Below are 18,121 nucleotides of genomic sequence, written 5' to 3'. Positions count from 1 at the left end.
CCTAATTGCTTGCTGTACCTGCATGTTAACTTCATGTTCCTTGTAACAATACACCCAAGTCACTCTGAACATCAATGTTTATAAGTTTGACTCCTTTAAAAAAAAATTCTACTTTTCTATTCTTATGACCAAATTGAATAACCTCGCATGTCCCCACATCATATTCCATATGCCACTTTATTGCCTGCTTACTTAACTGGTCTATATCTCTTTTACCTCTTCATGTCCTTCTCACAGCTTACATTCTTACCTAGATTTGTATCAGTAGCAAACTTAGATACAATACTCTTGGTCTCTTCATCTAAGTCATTTAGATTGTAAATAGTTGAGGCCCCAGCACTGATCCTTGCAGCACTCCACTAATCACAGCCTGCCAACTTGAAAATTCCCTGTTTATTCCTATTCTCTGCTGCCCGTCTGTTAACCAATCCTCAGTCAATGCTAATATATTACTCTCCAACTCCGTGAGCCCTTATCTCAGGCATTAACCTTTTGTGTGGCAGCTTATTGAAAGCCTTTTGGAAATCAAAAGTATACTACATCTTCTGGGCTCCTCTATCTACCCTACTAGTTGCATCCTCAAATCAATAATGAATTTGCCAAACATGATATCCCTTCTGTAAAATCATGTTGACTTTGATCATACTATGATTTTCTACATGCATTGTTAAGACTTTCTTAACAGTTCCAGCACTTTCCTGATGACTGATGTCAGGCTAACTGGCATTCCCTGTTTTCTCTCTCTCTCTCTTTTGAATAGAGGTGTTACATTTGCTATTTGCTGGGACTATTCTATGATCTAGGGTTTTTTGGAAAATCATAATCAGTACATCCACCACCTCTGCAGCTACTTCTTTTAGAGCACTAAATTGAGAGTCCTGGGGATTAGTTGGATTTTAATCCCTTAAATTTCTCCAATACTACTTTCTTTGCTGATATTAATTACCCTCAGTTCCTCATTCTTATTTAACCCCTTGGTTACCCTGTGTTTTGTATTTAACTTGTGTCCTCTACTGTGAAAAGACATAAAATATTTGTTAATTGTCTCTGCTATTTCCTTAGTCCCCATGATAATTTCTCCTGTCTCTGCCTCCAAGGGACCTATATTTAATTTAGCTGTTCCCTCCTTTTTACATACTTGTAAAAGCTCTTACAATCTGTTTTTATGTTCCTGACTAGTTTGTTCTCATTCTAATTTCTCCCTTTTAATCAAATTTTTGGTGATCCGTTGCTGGTTTCTAATACATTCCCATACTCAGACTTACTTTTGTCCTCTGCAACATTATAGGCTTATTTTAATCTAATACTATCCTTAACCTCTTTTTGGCTGAGTTTTTGTTTTTTAATGGAATTTATTACTATTGGACATTGAGTTCCTTTGAGTTTCCCACTGTTTATTTACCACCATACCTTTGAGTCTGTTTATCCAATCAGCTTTAGCCAGCTTGAGCAATTCATAGCTCATTCAGCATTGGATGACAAATGAACAATGTGACACCATAAAAGCTGCGATGGGGTCGAGACAGTTGGTGAAGAGGCACAGTTGAGTATTGCCAGCATATCTTTGGAAACTCACCCTTTATTTGTGGACAATATTACCCATGTAGGCAGAGGAATTGAAAGGGTCCAAGCATAGATTTTGGAAGGACTCCAGAGATAACCTTGTAGGACAAGAGTCATACAGACTCAAAACGTTAACTCTGTTTCTCTCTCGGCAGATGCTGCCAGACCTGCTGCGTTTTTCCAGCATTTTCTGTTTTTATTTCAGATTTCCAGCATCTGCTGTATTTTGCTCTTATCTATTGTTACCTTGTTTTTTTCACTCATAAATTATAAGTGTCACTCCATTATTTTCCAATCCAAAGGCACAAGTCCAATCTCGAACTTTGGAAAATTATGACCAATACATTTGCAGTTTCCTCACTTATTTCTTAATACCCTCGGTCGAAACCATCAGATTTTGGCGATTTGTCCATCTTAAGTCCGGTTATTTTCTTTGTTCCCTTTTTTTAAGCTTGTAGTAAATTCACTAAGTTCCTCCCCTGATTTTAGGCCCTCTTGTAGCGCTGGCATTTTGTTTTTTCCCTTTACTGTGATTAATTTAATAAATATGCCACGTCTTTATTATCTATGATCTCACAGTGACAAAGCATCCAGTGATAAGGAAAAAGGTAGGCTGAGATATACGAATAAAAAGGAACTGGATCAGGGAGAGAGGAAGAGCGGAGAGGCAAAGGAACATAGATGTGGAGGGAGAAGCATCACACAGTGAAGCCTGAATTAGGTAAACTTTGTGGGGATTTAGGCAAAAGAGTTAGCATTGATAAACAGTGGTCCGAGCAGAATTTGATGCATCCTCCAATGGGAGGCCAGAACTGCACATCCTACTCCAACTGTGGCCTGAGTGATCTTGTGCAAGTTTTTATACCTCTGCAAAAACTGAGTTTTAGTTGTACTTTTCATGGCCTTACCCATTTGCACCGCCATCTTTATTGACCTTGCTTAACTTCTGTTTACATTCTCAGCTCCACACACCTGACTCACTTAACACTTCACACCTTCAAAACTATCTAATTTTAAATCTTGACTTCTCCCCCTCTTCCACCAGTGCATTGACCTACACCTCTGACAGTTCACAGTAAGTAGGTAGTTGCTTGAGAAAAGGGGAATATTAAAGGATTTGAAAGTAAGCAGGATTAAGTGACCTCTGGAGATACACCAGGGCAGACTTGATGGGCAGAATGGTCTGTTTCAGTGTTTGTATAGTTTGGTAAACATGGGTTGTGATCATTACTTTCCAATGGGGGTGTGTACAGGGTGCCCTGAGTGTTTTGTCCCATTCCTCTTTTCTCAGAGTAACAAACAGTTGGATGTGTTTGATTGTCATGGTCCACGAGCAGTCAGCTGTTTGGCAACAGCGCAGGAGGGAGCACGCAGACTGCTACTAGTCGGATCATACGATTGCACCATCAGTGTTCGCGATGCCAGGAACGGATTATTGCTCAGGACGTTGGAAGGTCACACCAAGACTGTCCTGTGCATGAAGGTATGGCTGGCAAAATATTGGAGACCAGGTGTGTTGTGTGTGTCAGGAGTTCTTTGTGTTATCAGGAAATGGGTGTTGTGTTTGTGTGTGACAGAAGAGGAGAGCGCTATGTATGCGGGCATGGAGTCGGGAGCATGCTGAGTGCTGCCTTGTAGCTGGGGACGGGAGCTCAGCATGTGCTGCCTGTGTGTGCAGGCGGAAGTGGGGGAAGTGCTGTCTGTGACTGGAGATGAGACCATTTTTTTTTGTTATTGTTTTCAGGTGATAAACGACTTGGTTTTCAGTGGTTCCAGTGACCAGTCTGTACATGCTCACAACATCCATGTAAGTGTTGTTTGTGATTCAAATATTCATTCCTTAATGTGTTGTCGTAGTGTTTCAAACTAGCCTTATCCAGGTTGCTTAGAAAACTACTGGTTGCTTTGTGTTTTCGTGTATTTTGTGTTGGAATAAATCCTAATGCGTGAGTTAATGAACTTTGGTTGGAAGTGCTGGTCAGGCTCCATTCTGTGGTAGCATGCAGTGTGACACTGGATCAATGCAAGGCTAAATCTTGTGTTATACAGAACAGGAAAGCTTTAGGTTGATTTCCAGTATCTGCTGAGATGGCAGACCTTAACCAGACAACGGTGATGTAAATTAACTCAGAAACCCAGGGCCAAGAAAACATGTGACCATATTTCATGTGAGATTGTACTTGAAATGACCTATATTTCTGACATTGTACCTAAGGGGTTAAAAACTAATGTCACTCTCAATATATCTGCTTATTTTTGAAACATTGTCTTACATTGAAGACAGGACTTGGAGAGAAGCCAAACCATTCAATCCAAATACAAACATTATCTCTGTTGTTTAAATTTTGCTTGAGCCCAGTCTGAAGTTTTTTCCTTCAAATTTGAAAACTGGAATGCAAACCAAGATATATCTTATAATTGTGTAAAGGAACGCAGAAACGTAGGGGGAAAATCATCCTGGATGCCAGCCTCTCACTGGACTATGAAAGAAAGATGTGTATTTCCATAATACCTGCAACCAGCCCACTGTGATGATGACCAGATAATGTTCTTAGTTATTTTGGTTGAAGGATAAATCTTGGTCCAGAACAGCTTCTCTTTTTAGAAATACCACCATGAGATCTGTGATAGTAGTAGCTGTGCTCAGTTGGTAGCACACTCCCTCTGAATCAGAAGGTTGTGGGTTCAAGTCTCACTTCAGAACTTGAGCAAAATCATCAAAGTTGACACTTCAGTGCAGTGCTGAGGGAGCGCTGTGCTCGGAGTTGACATGTCTCAGTTGAGGCATTAAACTGAAGCCCATCTGCTCACCTCAGGTGAATGTATAAGATCCCATGGCACTAGTTTGAAGAGTAGGGGATCTATTCCCAGTGTCCTGGAAAATATTTATCCCTTAATCAACATCACAAAAGCAGATTATCTGGCTGTTACCACACTGCTTGCTATGTAAAAATTGGCTAGCATGTTTTCTGCATTATAACAGCGACTGCACTTCAAAAGTACTTAATTGGCTGTAAAGTGTTTCGGGACATCCTGTGGTCATGAAAGGCAAATGTCATCACTAGAGAAAAAGTACTGATCAAACAATTGGAAATAAAGGGTGACAAGTCCCCAGGACCATCAGGCCTACATCCCAGGGTCTTAAAGGAAGTGGCAGCGGAGATGGTGGATGCATTGGCTATAAAATCACTCAACGTGGTCCCTGCGCCAGCCTCCTCTGTGTCACAAGTCACGCAGCCCTCTGTGCTTTAATATTGGAGGGTTAAAATCAAGTGAGGATTAAAATCAACACCAGACTTACAGATTGAAAATCCAGTCAGACAATTAATGGAGTGGATTACACGGAGGTCAGTGGAAAGAAAAATCAAGTGGGGCGTATAAGATCATAAGAAATAGGAGCAGGAGTAGGCCATTCGGCCCACCAAAGCTGCTCTGCCATTCAGTAATACCATGGCCGATTTGATTGTGGCCTGAACTCCATTTCATACCTGCCCCTCCTCCACCTTGCATAAACCTTGACTACCTTGTCAATCAAAAATCTGTCTAACGCAGCTTGAATATACTGAATTACCCAGCCTCTGCTGCTCTCTGTGAAAGAAAATTCCAAATGCTAATGACCCTCAGAAGAAATTCCTCCCCTCACTGTCTTAAATGGGGAAACACCTGTCTTTAAACTGTGCCCCCTAGTTCTACATTGCCCCACGAAAGGAAACATCCTCCCTTCGAAGTAGGTAAGCCAGACACTTACCCAAACCCTAACACTCAGATACCAATAGGGCGGCAATTAGAGCAATAAATGCTGGAAGAAAAGATGTTGGAAAAACTCAGGTATGTCAGCATCTGTGGAGAGAGAAAAACAGGATTAACATCTCGAATCCAATATGGCTCCTGTTCAGAATAAATGCTGGCCTTGCTAGCGATGCTCACATCCCATGAAAAAATAAAGAACTCTAACAAAGCACTGTGAGGCCACATTGAGAGTATTGGGTTTTAGTTCTTGCCTTAAAGAAAGGTTATTAAATATATACAATATATATAAAACTTTATAATATAAAGCTATATAATGGTTATTAAAGTTACTAAACTCTAAAAGTACTGTGGGCTACATTGAGAGGATAGGTCACAGCTTTGGCTGCCATACAATATAAAGGTTATTAAATATATAAATTTACATAACCATAATCTCTATCATTATAGAAAGGTGATTACAGGCTATGTATATTAAGCTGACACCCATCTCAGGGCTGTTAGGTGATTGACTCCAGGTGGTAGCTCCGTGATCAGGTTATTGGAGGCAGTGATGGAGTTCAGAAGGGAGAGGCCAGGCTGGAAAATGTCCCTGGGCAGGGCCTGCAGCTGGTTCCCGGGCACATTGAGGCTGCTGAGGAGGAGGCAGTGGCTGAGGCCGGGGAGGTAGCTGGCTCAGGTGGTCTGTGCTCATGTTCTGGCTGCTGAGCTGCCCCAGGAGGCCCAGGGTGTTAGACAGGGAGCTGAGCTCATTCCTGGACACATCGAGGATCCACAGAGCCTGCAGGCAGTCCAACTCAGTAGGGAGGCCAGCCAGCCAGGGTCTGGAGCCGGCTCAGGCTGCACAGCTCAGGCAGCAGCTGCTGCAAACCGGCTCCCAGCTCCAGATGATTCGGCAGCGGGAGCCGGTACAGCCCAGGGTTCAGACTGCCCTCCTGGACCTGATCCCCCACCTCCAAACCCCACAGCACCTGCTCCTGCTGCCACTCGGACAGAACCAGCTGGACCTCCGGCTACAACCACCATCACAACCAGATACGGAGCAGCAGAATGGATGGCCAATCAGGAAAGGAGAGTTTACCATCCTGTGGCGCTCAGGAGGTGCCAGAACAGCGTTCTAGTGTGCTCCAGCAGCACTACACCCCTGGCTTCCATCACCTTTTGAGGAAGAGAGTTCCAAAGATTCACAACCCTCTGAAAGAAAAAAATTCCCCTCGTCCCTGTCTTAAATGGGCGACTTCTTATTTTTGAACAGCGATCCCATGTTCTAGATTCTCCCAAAAGCAGAAACATCCTTTCCACATCCACCTTGTCAAGACCTCTCAGGATCTTTTATGTTTCTATCAAGTCACCTATTGCTTATCCAAACTCCAGCCTTTCCTCATAAGACAACCCTCCCAGGTATTAGTCTAGTAAATCTTCTCTGTACTGCTTCCAAAGCATATACATCCTTCCTTAAATAAGGAGACCATTACTGTATTCCAGATATGATCTCACGAATGCCCTGTATAATTGAAGCATAACCTCCCTACTTTAGCAATCAATTCCCCTCACAATAAACGATAACATTCCATTGGCTTTCCTAATTATTTGCTGATGGCCACTTTGATTGTATGCTCCCTTGCTGTTGTATATAATGAATGTTTTATACTTAAGTGTAGAGGGCTTGATTAAGAAGTTTGCTAATGGTACGAAAATCAGCCCTGTGTTTGATGGCAAAGAAGAAAGCAAAATAACTCCAGGAAGATATCAGTGGATTAGTCAGGTGGGCAGAAAAGTGGTGGATGGAACTCAATCCAGGGAAGTGTGAGCTAATGCAGTTGGGAGGACAAACAATGCAAGGGAATATTCAACAAATGGTGGGATACTGAAAATTGTAGATTGGATAGGCTAGGGTTGTTTTCTTTGGAACAGAGGAAGCTGAGGGGAGATCTAATCATGTATAAAATTGAGGGGCCTAGATAGAGTGAATAGCAAGGACCTACTTCCAATAGAGAGTTCAATAACTGGGGTGGAGGGTGCATTTTAAAAATTGCTCAAATGATTTTGTAACCAGCAGTTTGGCGGGGGTCTGGATCCTGCTGCCTGAAATAATGGTAGAGGTAGAAACCCTCATTGCATTAAAAAAAATAACTTGGAAGTGCACTTGAAAGTACAGTAACCGAAAGGGATAGAAATCAAAAGCGGCATAAGGCTGGCAAGCCTATTTTTGACTGGCAGACAGGATGAACTGAAATGCTTTTTGTGGGCTAAATTTTCTATGTTTCTAACTAATCCAAGTCTCTGCAATGGGACTTGAACCCACAACCTCTGACTCGGAAGTAAGTGCACTACCCACTGAGCCACAGCTGACATCTAATATCCTGCTTATGTGCATGTGTTGGTTGAGAACAGTGTTGGTCTTGGCTGTAATCCAATATTCTGCCAACACTAGATAATTTTGACATGTCCGAGAAGAAATGCTGTTAGGCTAACGTGTTGTGGTCTGTGGACCTATAGCCAGCGAAAGTCAGGAGAGAATGTCCATATGGATGTGATGCTCATTCATGAAACAGAGACTTCAAATGTTTGTTAGTTTACTGGAGATGTTTCTGCTTAGCTCGCATTCAGAAGTAAACTATCACTCTCTTGCCCTTTCTTTTCTTGCAGACCGGAGAACTAGTGCGGATTTACAAAGGCCACAGCCATGCAGTCACAGTCGTAAACATCCTGGGTAAGGTGATGGTGACAGCCTGCCTGGACAAACTGGTGCGAGTTTATGAACTGCAGGTAAGCCAGGTGGTGTATATAGCTATCACAGCATTAACACTCGGGTATGGTACTAGTGTGCACAGGTCTGTCTGTCACTGCATTATACTGATGTGTACAGGTCTGTCAGCGCCTAATACTGGGGTACGCTACAGGTGTGTACATGTCTGTCACTGCATAACTGGGGTACAATATTGGTGGGCGCAGGTCTGTTACTTGTGACGATATTTTACCCGGAAGCAGTATAGTAAGGAAAATTTGTAATTTTTTAAAAATGTCTGGAACCTATAATTAGTTTTAAGAATATTTGAAAAGGACTTTTAAAAGTTTGCACCAATTGTTATTTTCTTTGGATAAGAAGAAATAATGGTCCAAGGGACCTAGCAACCCTTGACCTGGAAGCAGTACTGACAGAAAGGATGCTAAGAAAGAAACCGAGTGACTGGCAGAGACAAAGAGCTACAACCAGAGGAGCTGGAGGGTGAAGGTGACCAGCGCACAGATCCAGACACACACAACATAGCATAAATAGTTCTATTGAAGAGTCATACAGACTGTAAACATTAACTCTGTCTTCCTCTCCACAGCTGCTGTCAGACCTGCTGAGTTTTTCCAGCAATTTTTGTGTTGTTTCAGATTTCCAGCATCTGCAGTATTTTGCTTTTATCATAGCATAAATAGGAGCAGGAATAGGTCATTTTGCCCCTCAAACCTGCTCTGCCATTCAGTGATCATGTCTGATCTGATTGTTATATATATATATATATATAGATGTGTGTTTTATATATATATATATATATATAGATCAGACATGGCTTAACTCCACTGTAAAGCAAACCCCCATAACCCTTGACTTCCTTGTAGGTCAAAAATCTGTCTATATATCTATATATAACTCGTGTGTGTATACGTATAAATAATATATAAAACTCATATCTATATATATCAATATAAAACACATATCTATATATATATATATATATATAACATCTATATATATCTATACATAACACATCTGTATATATCTATATATAACACATCTATATACATATATCTATATATAACACATCGATATATATCTATATGTAACACACATTTATATATGTAACACACATCCATATATATCTATATATAACACACATGTATATATATATCTATGTATGACACACATCAATATATATATGTAACTATGTATAACACACATCGATATATATTTGTATCTATATATAACACACGTCGATATATATATCTATATATAACACATATATAGCACACATCGATATATATCTGTATATAACACGCATCTATATATATAACACACATCTATATATATATATCTATATATAACACGCATCTATATATATCTATATATAACACGCATCTATATATATATCTATATATAACACACATCTATATATATATATATAACACACATCTATATATATATCTATATATAACACACACACATATATAGCACACCGATATATATATCTATATATAACACACATCAATATATATATCTATATATAACACACATCTATATATATAACACACCTATATATATCGATATATAACACACATTGATATATATATATATATATCTATATATAACACACGTCTCTATATATAACACACATCTCTATATATATATACATCTATATATAACACACATCTATATATATATATACGTATATAAAACACGTCTATATATATATACATACATATATAATACATATCTATATATAACACACATATCTATATATAACACACATCTATATATATCTATATATAATACACATCTATATGTATATATCTATATATAACACACACAAATATATATATATAACACATCTATATATATCTATAGATAACTCACGCCTATATATATTTTTTATATATTTTACTCATATCTATATATTCAATGATCCAGCCTCTGCTGCTTGCTGGAGAAGAGACTTCCAATGACCCTCTAAGAAATTCCTCCTCTTTTCATCTTAGATGGGAGGCTCCTTATTTTTTAAACTGTGTCCCCTGCTTATTGATTATCTCATGAGGGGAAACATCCTCTCAGCATCTACCCTGTCAAGCCCCCTCAGCATCTTGAGTTTCAATAAGATCATCTCTCATTCATCTAAACTCCAATAAGTATAGGCTCACCCTTTCCTCATAAGACAAACCCTCTCACTCCAGGAATCAGCCTAATGAACCTTCTCCGAACTGCTTCCAATGCAAGCATGTCCCTCCTTAGATAACACCTTCCAAACCCACAACCGCTACCACCTAGAAGGACAAGGGCAGCAGATACATGGGAACACCACTACCTGGAAGCTCCCCTCCAAGTCACTTACCATCCTGACTTGAAATATATCGCCGTTCCCAAGTAGATCATAAATCTAAAATCTATTTTGAACTGTTGCCTTAAAGTAACTGGGGGTTAGGTTAATTAGGAATTTTAGGAGTTATTATAGTAATAAGTAATTGCGGTGATTGAGGTACCTTTTTCCTCTAATTATGTCCTCTTGAGCCAGATTTTAATCACTCCACCATTGTGCTTTCAGCTGCCTAAACGCTAAGCTCTGGAATCCCTCCCAGGTCTCTCCACCTCTCTCCTTTGTGGCTTTGTATCAAATTCTGTTTGATAATGTTCCTGTGAAGTGCCATGAGATGTTTCAGTATGTTAGCAGGCTATGTTTACCCAAGTTAAAAGCAGGGGAGCACATAGAATAATTGTCAAACGGATTGTCATTTTCTTTCTCTTTTGGTGTCTAGTCACATGATCGTCTGCAAGTATATGGTGGACACAAGGACATGGTGATGTGTATGGTCATTCACAAGAGCATGGTGAGTGTGAGCAGTAATCTGTTCTGACTTGTCCCATGTTGATAAGTAATGAAGGCTCATCTTGAGCTATCAGGAGCTATCCCTGTCTCAGCTCTGGCCATGGTGTGTTATGTTATGGTGAAGCAATGAAATAGCAGGGTCACTGCTGTAGTGTCTGATCTACAAATTCAATTTGTCTTCCAATATTCTCCTCGGAGTTAGTTTGTACTGCTAGCAGTGCTTGGATTAAGCCATGTTATTTCACCTTATTTTCCATTGTTTGGTGGGTACATGTGCATTTTCATTATGTTACTGGACTAATGATCTGGTGACAAGGGGCAGAAATTTTTGTTCGGCAGGCAGCGCGGTGCACGACCCCCTCGAGCATGAAATCACGCGTGTTGACGTTGGCCGAGCGTCAATGCGTAGTCGCGCGATAGTTCGGTCGGCTGGCGTGCGCTAGCATCCGCAGCACACCCACTGACAATTGAAAGGCCTGTTAAGGCCATTAAATAATCAATTAACCTAAATTTTTCACTGCCTGTCCGACCTACCAGTTGATGGGCAGGCGAAAAGGCAAGCAGTCTTTACAGTTTTTTGGAAGTCTCGTCCACAGGCAGGATGAGCTTTCCAAAAGCAAATAAAAATAAAAGTTTTACAATTGAATTAATAATATGTCCCAGCTTATGTGACAGAGTCACATGAGGGGACATGTTTTATTTCGTTTTTATTTTCTATTTTTAACAACGCTTCACCTCCCTGAGGCAGCTTGCACAGGCAGTGCTGAGCGCTGCCGCTCACGTTTCACGCTGGGCAGGCCTTAATTAGCCAGCCAACGTGAAATTGCGATCTGGTCCCGATTGTGGGAGACCGTCAGCTTCTCGACCACCCCCACCGAGCCCGCCTGTAGTGGATGAAATTCTGCCCAAGGGTTTAAATTCCATCATGTCAACTGGGGAATTTAAATTCAATTAATTAATTCTGGAATAAAAAGCTAGCATCAGTAATTTGATCATGAAACCACTCGATTGTCAAAAAAGCTAATAGGTTCACTAATGTCCTATGGGAAGGAAATTTATGTCCTTACTGAATCTGGTCTTAGGTAACTCCAGACGCAAGGCAATGTGATTGACTCTTAACTGCCTTCTGAAATGGGCCTAGCAAGCCACTCACCTTCAAGAGCATTATGAAATTATGCTGTAGTCTTCATGAATGACTCTTTATTCCCTGCAGATTTACACGGGCTGTTACGATGGCAGCATAGAAGCTGTTCGGTTGAACTTGATGCAGAACTATCGCTGTTGGGTAAGTATGAAGGGTTATTTATACAGCAGAGAAGGCATTTGGGTGCTGCTGTGCTCAGCTCACACTGTATCTCTGCCTATTTCCCCTGACCCTCCTGTGCCCAACTCACACTGTTCCCCTGACCCTGCTGTGCTCAGCTCACACTGTATCTCTGCCTATTTCCCCTGACCCTCCTGTGCCCAACTCACACTGTTCCCCTGACCCTGCTGTGCTCAGCTCACACTGTATCTCTGCCTATTTCCCCTGACCCTCCTGTGCCCAACTCACACTGTTCCCCTGACCCTGCTGTGCTCAGCTCACACTGTATCTCTGCCTATTTCCCCTGACCCTCCTGTGCCCAACTCACACTGTTCCCCTGACCCTGCTGTGCCCAACTCACACTGTTCCCCTGACCCTCCTGTGCCCAGCTCACACTGTTCCCCTGACCCTGCTGTGCACAGCTCACACTGTTCCCCTGACCCTGCTGTGCCCAACTCACACTGTTCCCCTGACCCTGCTGTGCCCAACTCACACTGTTCCCCTGACCCTCCTGTGCCCAGCTCACACTGTTCCCCGACCCTCCTGTGCCCAGTTCACACTGTTCCCCTGACCCTGCTGTGCCCAACTCACACTGTTCCCCTGACCCTGCTGTGCCCAACTCACACTGTTCCCCTGACCCTCCTGTGCCCAGCTCACACTGTTCCCCTGACCCTCCTGTGCCCAGCTCACACTGTTCCCCTGACCCTGTTGTGCCCAACTCACGCTGTTCCCCTGACCCTGTTGTGCCCAACTCACACTGTTCCCCAACCCTGTTGTGCCCAACTCACGCTGTTCCCCTGACCCTGCTGTGCCCAACTCACAATGTTCCCCTGACCCTGCTGTGCCCAACTCACGCTGTTCCCCTGACCCTGCTGTGCCCAACTCACGCTGTTCCCCTGACCCTGTTGTGCCCAACTCACACTGTTCCCCTGACCCTGCTGTGCCCAGCTCACACTGTTCCCCTGACCCTCCTGTGCCCAGCTCACACTGTTCCCCTGACCCTGCTGTGCCCAGCTCACACTGTTCCCCTGACCCTGCTGTGCCCAGCTCACACTGTTCCCCTGACCCTCCTGTGCCCAGCTCACACTGTTCCCCTGACCCTGCCGTGCCCAGCTCACATTGTTCCCCTGACCCTGCCGTGCCCAGCTCACACTGTTCCCCTGACCCTGTTGTGCCCTGCTCACACTGTTCCCCTGACCCTGTTGTGCCCAGCTCACACTGTTCCCCTGACCCTGCCGTGCCCAGCTCACATTGTATCTCTGCCAATTTCTCAGTACTCTGGTATTCTCTATCCAGTATGTTGATTCATTCAAGAGACTGATGTATTGTGAGATGTGTACTGTGTGCAATGCTGGGAAATCCTGATAGGAGCAATGAGCTTGTAAATGTTCCTGGAAACAAGGTGTTCAGGAAAGTTAGGAAAGGAAAGAAAGGGGAGGTGTGGCAGTGTTGATTTGGTGCTGGAGAGAAGATATCCTAGAAGAGTCAAGTGCAGAATCCATTTGGCCCGAGCTAAGAGGAAAAAAAGGTGCAATTACATTGCTGGGTGTAGTCTATAGGCCACCAAACAGTGACAAAGATATACAGGAACAATTTTGCAGGGAAATTACAGAGCTGCAAGAATTATAGAACAGCTATAATGGGAACTTATCTGAATATTGACTGGGATAGTAGTAGTGGAAAGGGCTGAGAGGAGCAAGAGTTCGAGTGTGTGTTCAGGAGAATTTTCAACAATATATTTTCAGTCCAATGAGAAAGGAGGCATTATTAGACCAGATTCTTAGGAATGACGTGGGCCAAGTGTCAGTAGGACATTTAGGGACACTTGCCATTGTATCATAAGGTTTAGGTTGATTATGGAAAAGGACAAGGAATAATCCAGAGTAAGAATATTAACTGGGGAAAACCCAACATAATGGGATAAGAATGGATCTGGATCTCATAAATTGGAATCAAAGGTTGGCAGGCAATACTGTATCTGAGCAACGGACTGCCTTTAAAGGAGTGAGTGTTTGGGCGCAGTCAAGGCATATTCCCACAAAGGGGAAAGGTAGGAGAAACAAATCAGGAGCTCCCAGGATGATTAAAGAGATGGGGATTAAGATAAAGAAAAAAAATGTGCTTATGTCAGATGTCAGGTGGATAATACAACCGAGATCCAGGCTGAATATAGAAGGTTCAGAGTGGGATTGAGAAAGCAAATAAGAGACACAGAGAGAGTATGAGAAGAGACTGGCAGTAAACAAAAAAGGGAACCAGAAAGTCTTCTCTAGGCCTGAATAGTAAAAGGGTGGTAAGAGGAGGAGGAGGGCTGATTATGGACTAAATAAGAATTTACACATGGAGGCAGGGGGCATAGTTGTGATATTAAATGAATACTTTGCTTCTGTCTGTATCACACTGTATCTTTGCCTGTTTCCCTGACATTGATGTGCCCACACTGTAGCTCTCCCCGACCCCTGCCAACGGCCCCCCCGACCCCTGCTTCTCCCTGTCCCCCCCCTCTCCACTGACACCGCCCCCATTTTTTTCCCTCCATCTTTTCCCCGCTCTCTTGCCCTTCTGCTCTTCCTCCTGCGCCCTTACCTCCCTCCCTCCCTCCCCGGGCTCTGGCGTCCCTCTCTCTCGCCTCTCCTTCTTGTCCCACGTGATCTCTCACCCCTTTAATTGTCTGCCCCTGTTCCCTTGCAGTGGTCCGGCTGTAGTTTGATTTTTGGGGTCTTGAAGCACCTGAAGCATCACCTGTTGTCTGATCATAACAGCCCTTCTCTTCTGTCCCTGAAGTGTCGCTGGCGCAACTGTGATGCTTTCTTCACTATAAAAAATGGGTCCAAACAGGTGAGAAAAGAAAGTGGGTGTGTGTGAGGTATGGAGGGGAGGGGTGGGCACGTGCAGGGAGTGAGCGTCGGGTTGGGAAAGGAACTTTAAGGAGCTCAATGGCAGGTTAAAAACCTGAGGCATGAGGTCACTACAGTTGGCATTAGACCAGTCAGCACTTTGTACCTGAGACAGGAATTAGGTTACAGGCTGGAATCTAATCTGGGGGTCTGGTTTATACAGCTGGTACTCAGTTAGTGTTAAATATAATCAAGGGGTTTGGGGGATTGTGTGTAGAATAACAGGTGCTAGGGAATGAGTTTCAGGCTGGACTGGGGTTTTGAGAGGGTTGGTTGTATATGGTATAGCAGATACTTGGGAGTGAGGTACAGGCTTGAATCTAACCAAGGGGTTTGGGGATTTATATACAGAATAAGAGTTGGGACTGAAGTGAGTTACACGCGGATCTAATCGTGGTTCGGGGAAGTGAGGGGGTTTGTATATAGAATATCATATTCTGAAGCAACGTTGCTTTTAAAATTTACTTGTGCTGCATGGTCAGTTTTTTCAGTGCACGGTCCCTTTAACATTATTTGCCATAACAAGGTCTGTGCAGTACTTCCTAGGCTGCTGCAAAGCATAATGGGAACATTGAGTTACAATGAGTACAGGCTGGAATTTAATTGAGGGCTTTATATGTAGGATAAGATACCTGCTGTGGCTAGAGGTTGCTGTTTTGCCTGTCGGGGCACTGTGGGTGAGGCACTGTTGGTCGGCTGGCTGGCTTTTACTCCTTGTTTGCCTGTCTATGGTATATTGATGCTTTGTCCACTGATTTTCCCAGGATGCCCCCAAGCACCTGTGCCAGCATGCTGAGGAAAACAGCCACCTGGACCCATGAGGAGACATGTGACCTCCCAAAATGGGAAGTAATTTAAGACTTTACCGTAGGCAACTGTCTTTAATACATTTCCATCATTCCGAAATTACAGTCTCTGTGAACTTGCAGCAGATCTTCGAAGAAACTCGATGGCTTCCCATTTGGACTGAGCCTACGAGCTGCAGCTGTTCAGGATTCGTCTGCCCTTCAACATGGGCTGTGCTGCCTGAAGGGTGAAAGTTGACAGATTGGGAATTTAAAGGCATGAAATGAACAAAGCGATGGGAATACTGATCAACAGTGACTGCTCCACAAACTTGTCTCAGTCTGCGTAGGTCTCAGTCTGAGTTGGTTTGTATCGTGTGTATTTGAGAGTCTGAGTCCATGTGAGTGCATGTGTCCGAGTATGATTCTGTGGATTTTGTAACTCGAACATGCTGTTATGCGGCAGTTTCCCACGAGCTGCCATGTGGAATTTCTGCAGCCTCAAGGACTGATCTCTCATTTTGTGTACTGATATTTCTTATTGTTAGGTTATTCATTTTATGCCTAATAACTTGTTTTCAAATTGCATACAGATGAAAATGTGGTTTCTGAACCTGTACCAAGTTTTTAAAAAATATCTGGGGTAGAAATTGTGTGTGTGTGTGTGTGTGTGTGTGTGTGTGTGTGTTCTGTATGTCTGAGGGGCTGAGAGACAGTAGGAGGAAATTGTGAATGGATGTAGATGTCAATGCTCAGACTATACTCTGAAGGGGAAGTCTTGATTAAAGTCAAACCCTGTTGGTGAAAACTTATGGATTGACCCTGTGACTGAGTAGAGACTAGTTCTGGTGGGTTTTTGAGTTTTTGTTACCACTGTGTGATGCCTATTGCATATCACCATGGTTTTATTTATTCTTTTGTTTAAATTTAAGTCTTGGATAAGGATGTAGTTTGACATAAGTGTGGTGACACAGTCAGGCCTTGAGCCACATTGCAGCCTGACCATGACAGTCCTGTGTTTTTTAAGTTCTATTTTCAAGATTTTAAGCCAAAAGGTACCAAGGTCGATGATAAGATGAGATAGCAAGAAAAGATTCTTTGAAGGATAAGTGATCTGATTTGCGTATCGTGCAGTCCTACTGCACTGTGTGTAATGTCTGGCACTAAGACTGAGTATTTTGCCCCATGAATTGTGTGTTATGTATGCAGTGAGGCTGCATTTAATACATGCTTTGTGTGGCTGCATGTTGTGTGGCCATGAAGTTTATTGTGCGGCCATGGGGCTGCGTATTATGTATGCCTGGTGAGGCTGTGTATCGAATGTTGCCATGAGGCTGCATATTATGTGCAGCCTTGAGACTGTGTATTGTGTATACCATACACGGTGAGGCTGTATGTATGTATCGTGTGGCTGCGAGTTGTCCGAGTGTGATCGGAATGAGAATGTTTGCAATAAATGATTTTACAATGATTGGAAACTATTCCAAGAATCTAAATAAATGTGACTCTGAGAAGATGAATTTCTGGACCTTGTTTGCTGTCTAATGAATTGTGCTTTTCTCTGAGTTCAGAACTTGCCTTCGTTCCTATTATATCTTTGCTTTTTTTAATATACGAAATGGGCAGGAAAAGACTGCCAAATGCACCAAGCCTGGCCCATCTGACAGTCCTCCTCCCCCAGTCTCTGTCTCCTGACAATGGGGAGGTGTCCTACCTTGATCCATAAGCTACAGTGGGTACCTCTGTATTGTATACAAATACATGGAGATTCCCAGACACTGCACTTAACTACAACAAAAACCGAAAATGCTGGGAAAACTCAGCAGGTCTAACAGCATCTGTGGAGAGAAAAACAGAGTTAATGTTTAGAGTCCTTATGCCTCTTCTTCAGAGCTAAAAAGAAGTAAAAATGTAATGAAATTTATATTGTTAAAGGGGGTGGAGCAGGTGAAGCTGAATAGAAGGCCAGTGATAGATGGAGGCAAAGAAGAGAACGCCAGAGATGTCATGGATAAAAGGACAAAGGGGTGTTAATGATAGTGGTAAAAGCAAAAAACTGCAGATGTTGGAAATCCAAAACAAAATCAAAAATACCTGGAAAAACTCAGCAGATCTGACAGCATCTGCGGAGAGGAACACAGTTAACGTTTCGAGTCCGTATGACTCTTCAACAGAACTAAGGAAAAATAGAAAAGAGGTGGAAATTAGAAGCAAAATTAATAAATTTTTCCAGGTCCA

The 18,121-nt window shown here is 42.7% G+C and overlaps 1 protein-coding gene across 1 annotated transcript in view; it reads left to right on the top strand.

The window, feature by feature from the left end:
• znf106a (zinc finger protein 106a) overlaps nt 1–17,403 on the top strand; it is a 76,249-nt gene extending 58,846 nt beyond the window's left edge. The window contains exons 16-22 of the mRNA XM_041214408.1: nt 2,855–3,046; nt 3,308–3,370; nt 7,960–8,079; nt 10,828–10,899; nt 12,112–12,183; nt 14,893–15,039; nt 15,863–17,403. Of these exons, the coding sequence (XP_041070342.1) occupies nt 2,855–3,046; nt 3,308–3,370; nt 7,960–8,079; nt 10,828–10,899; nt 12,112–12,183; nt 14,893–15,039; nt 15,863–15,919 (723 nt within the window). The 3' untranslated portion in view covers nt 15,920–17,403. The remainder of the gene's footprint in view (nt 1–2,854; nt 3,047–3,307; nt 3,371–7,959; nt 8,080–10,827; nt 10,900–12,111; nt 12,184–14,892; nt 15,040–15,862) is intronic.
• The last annotated feature ends 718 nt before the right edge of the window (nt 17,404–18,121 follow it).

Source organism: Carcharodon carcharias, chromosome 20 (genome assembly GCF_017639515.1).
Source record: "Carcharodon carcharias isolate sCarCar2 chromosome 20, sCarCar2.pri, whole genome shotgun sequence".
Taxonomy (NCBI): domain Eukaryota; kingdom Metazoa; phylum Chordata; class Chondrichthyes; order Lamniformes; family Lamnidae; genus Carcharodon; species Carcharodon carcharias.
The sequence above is the reverse complement of the archived record's forward strand: the minus strand, read 5'-3'. Positions and strand labels throughout refer to the sequence as shown.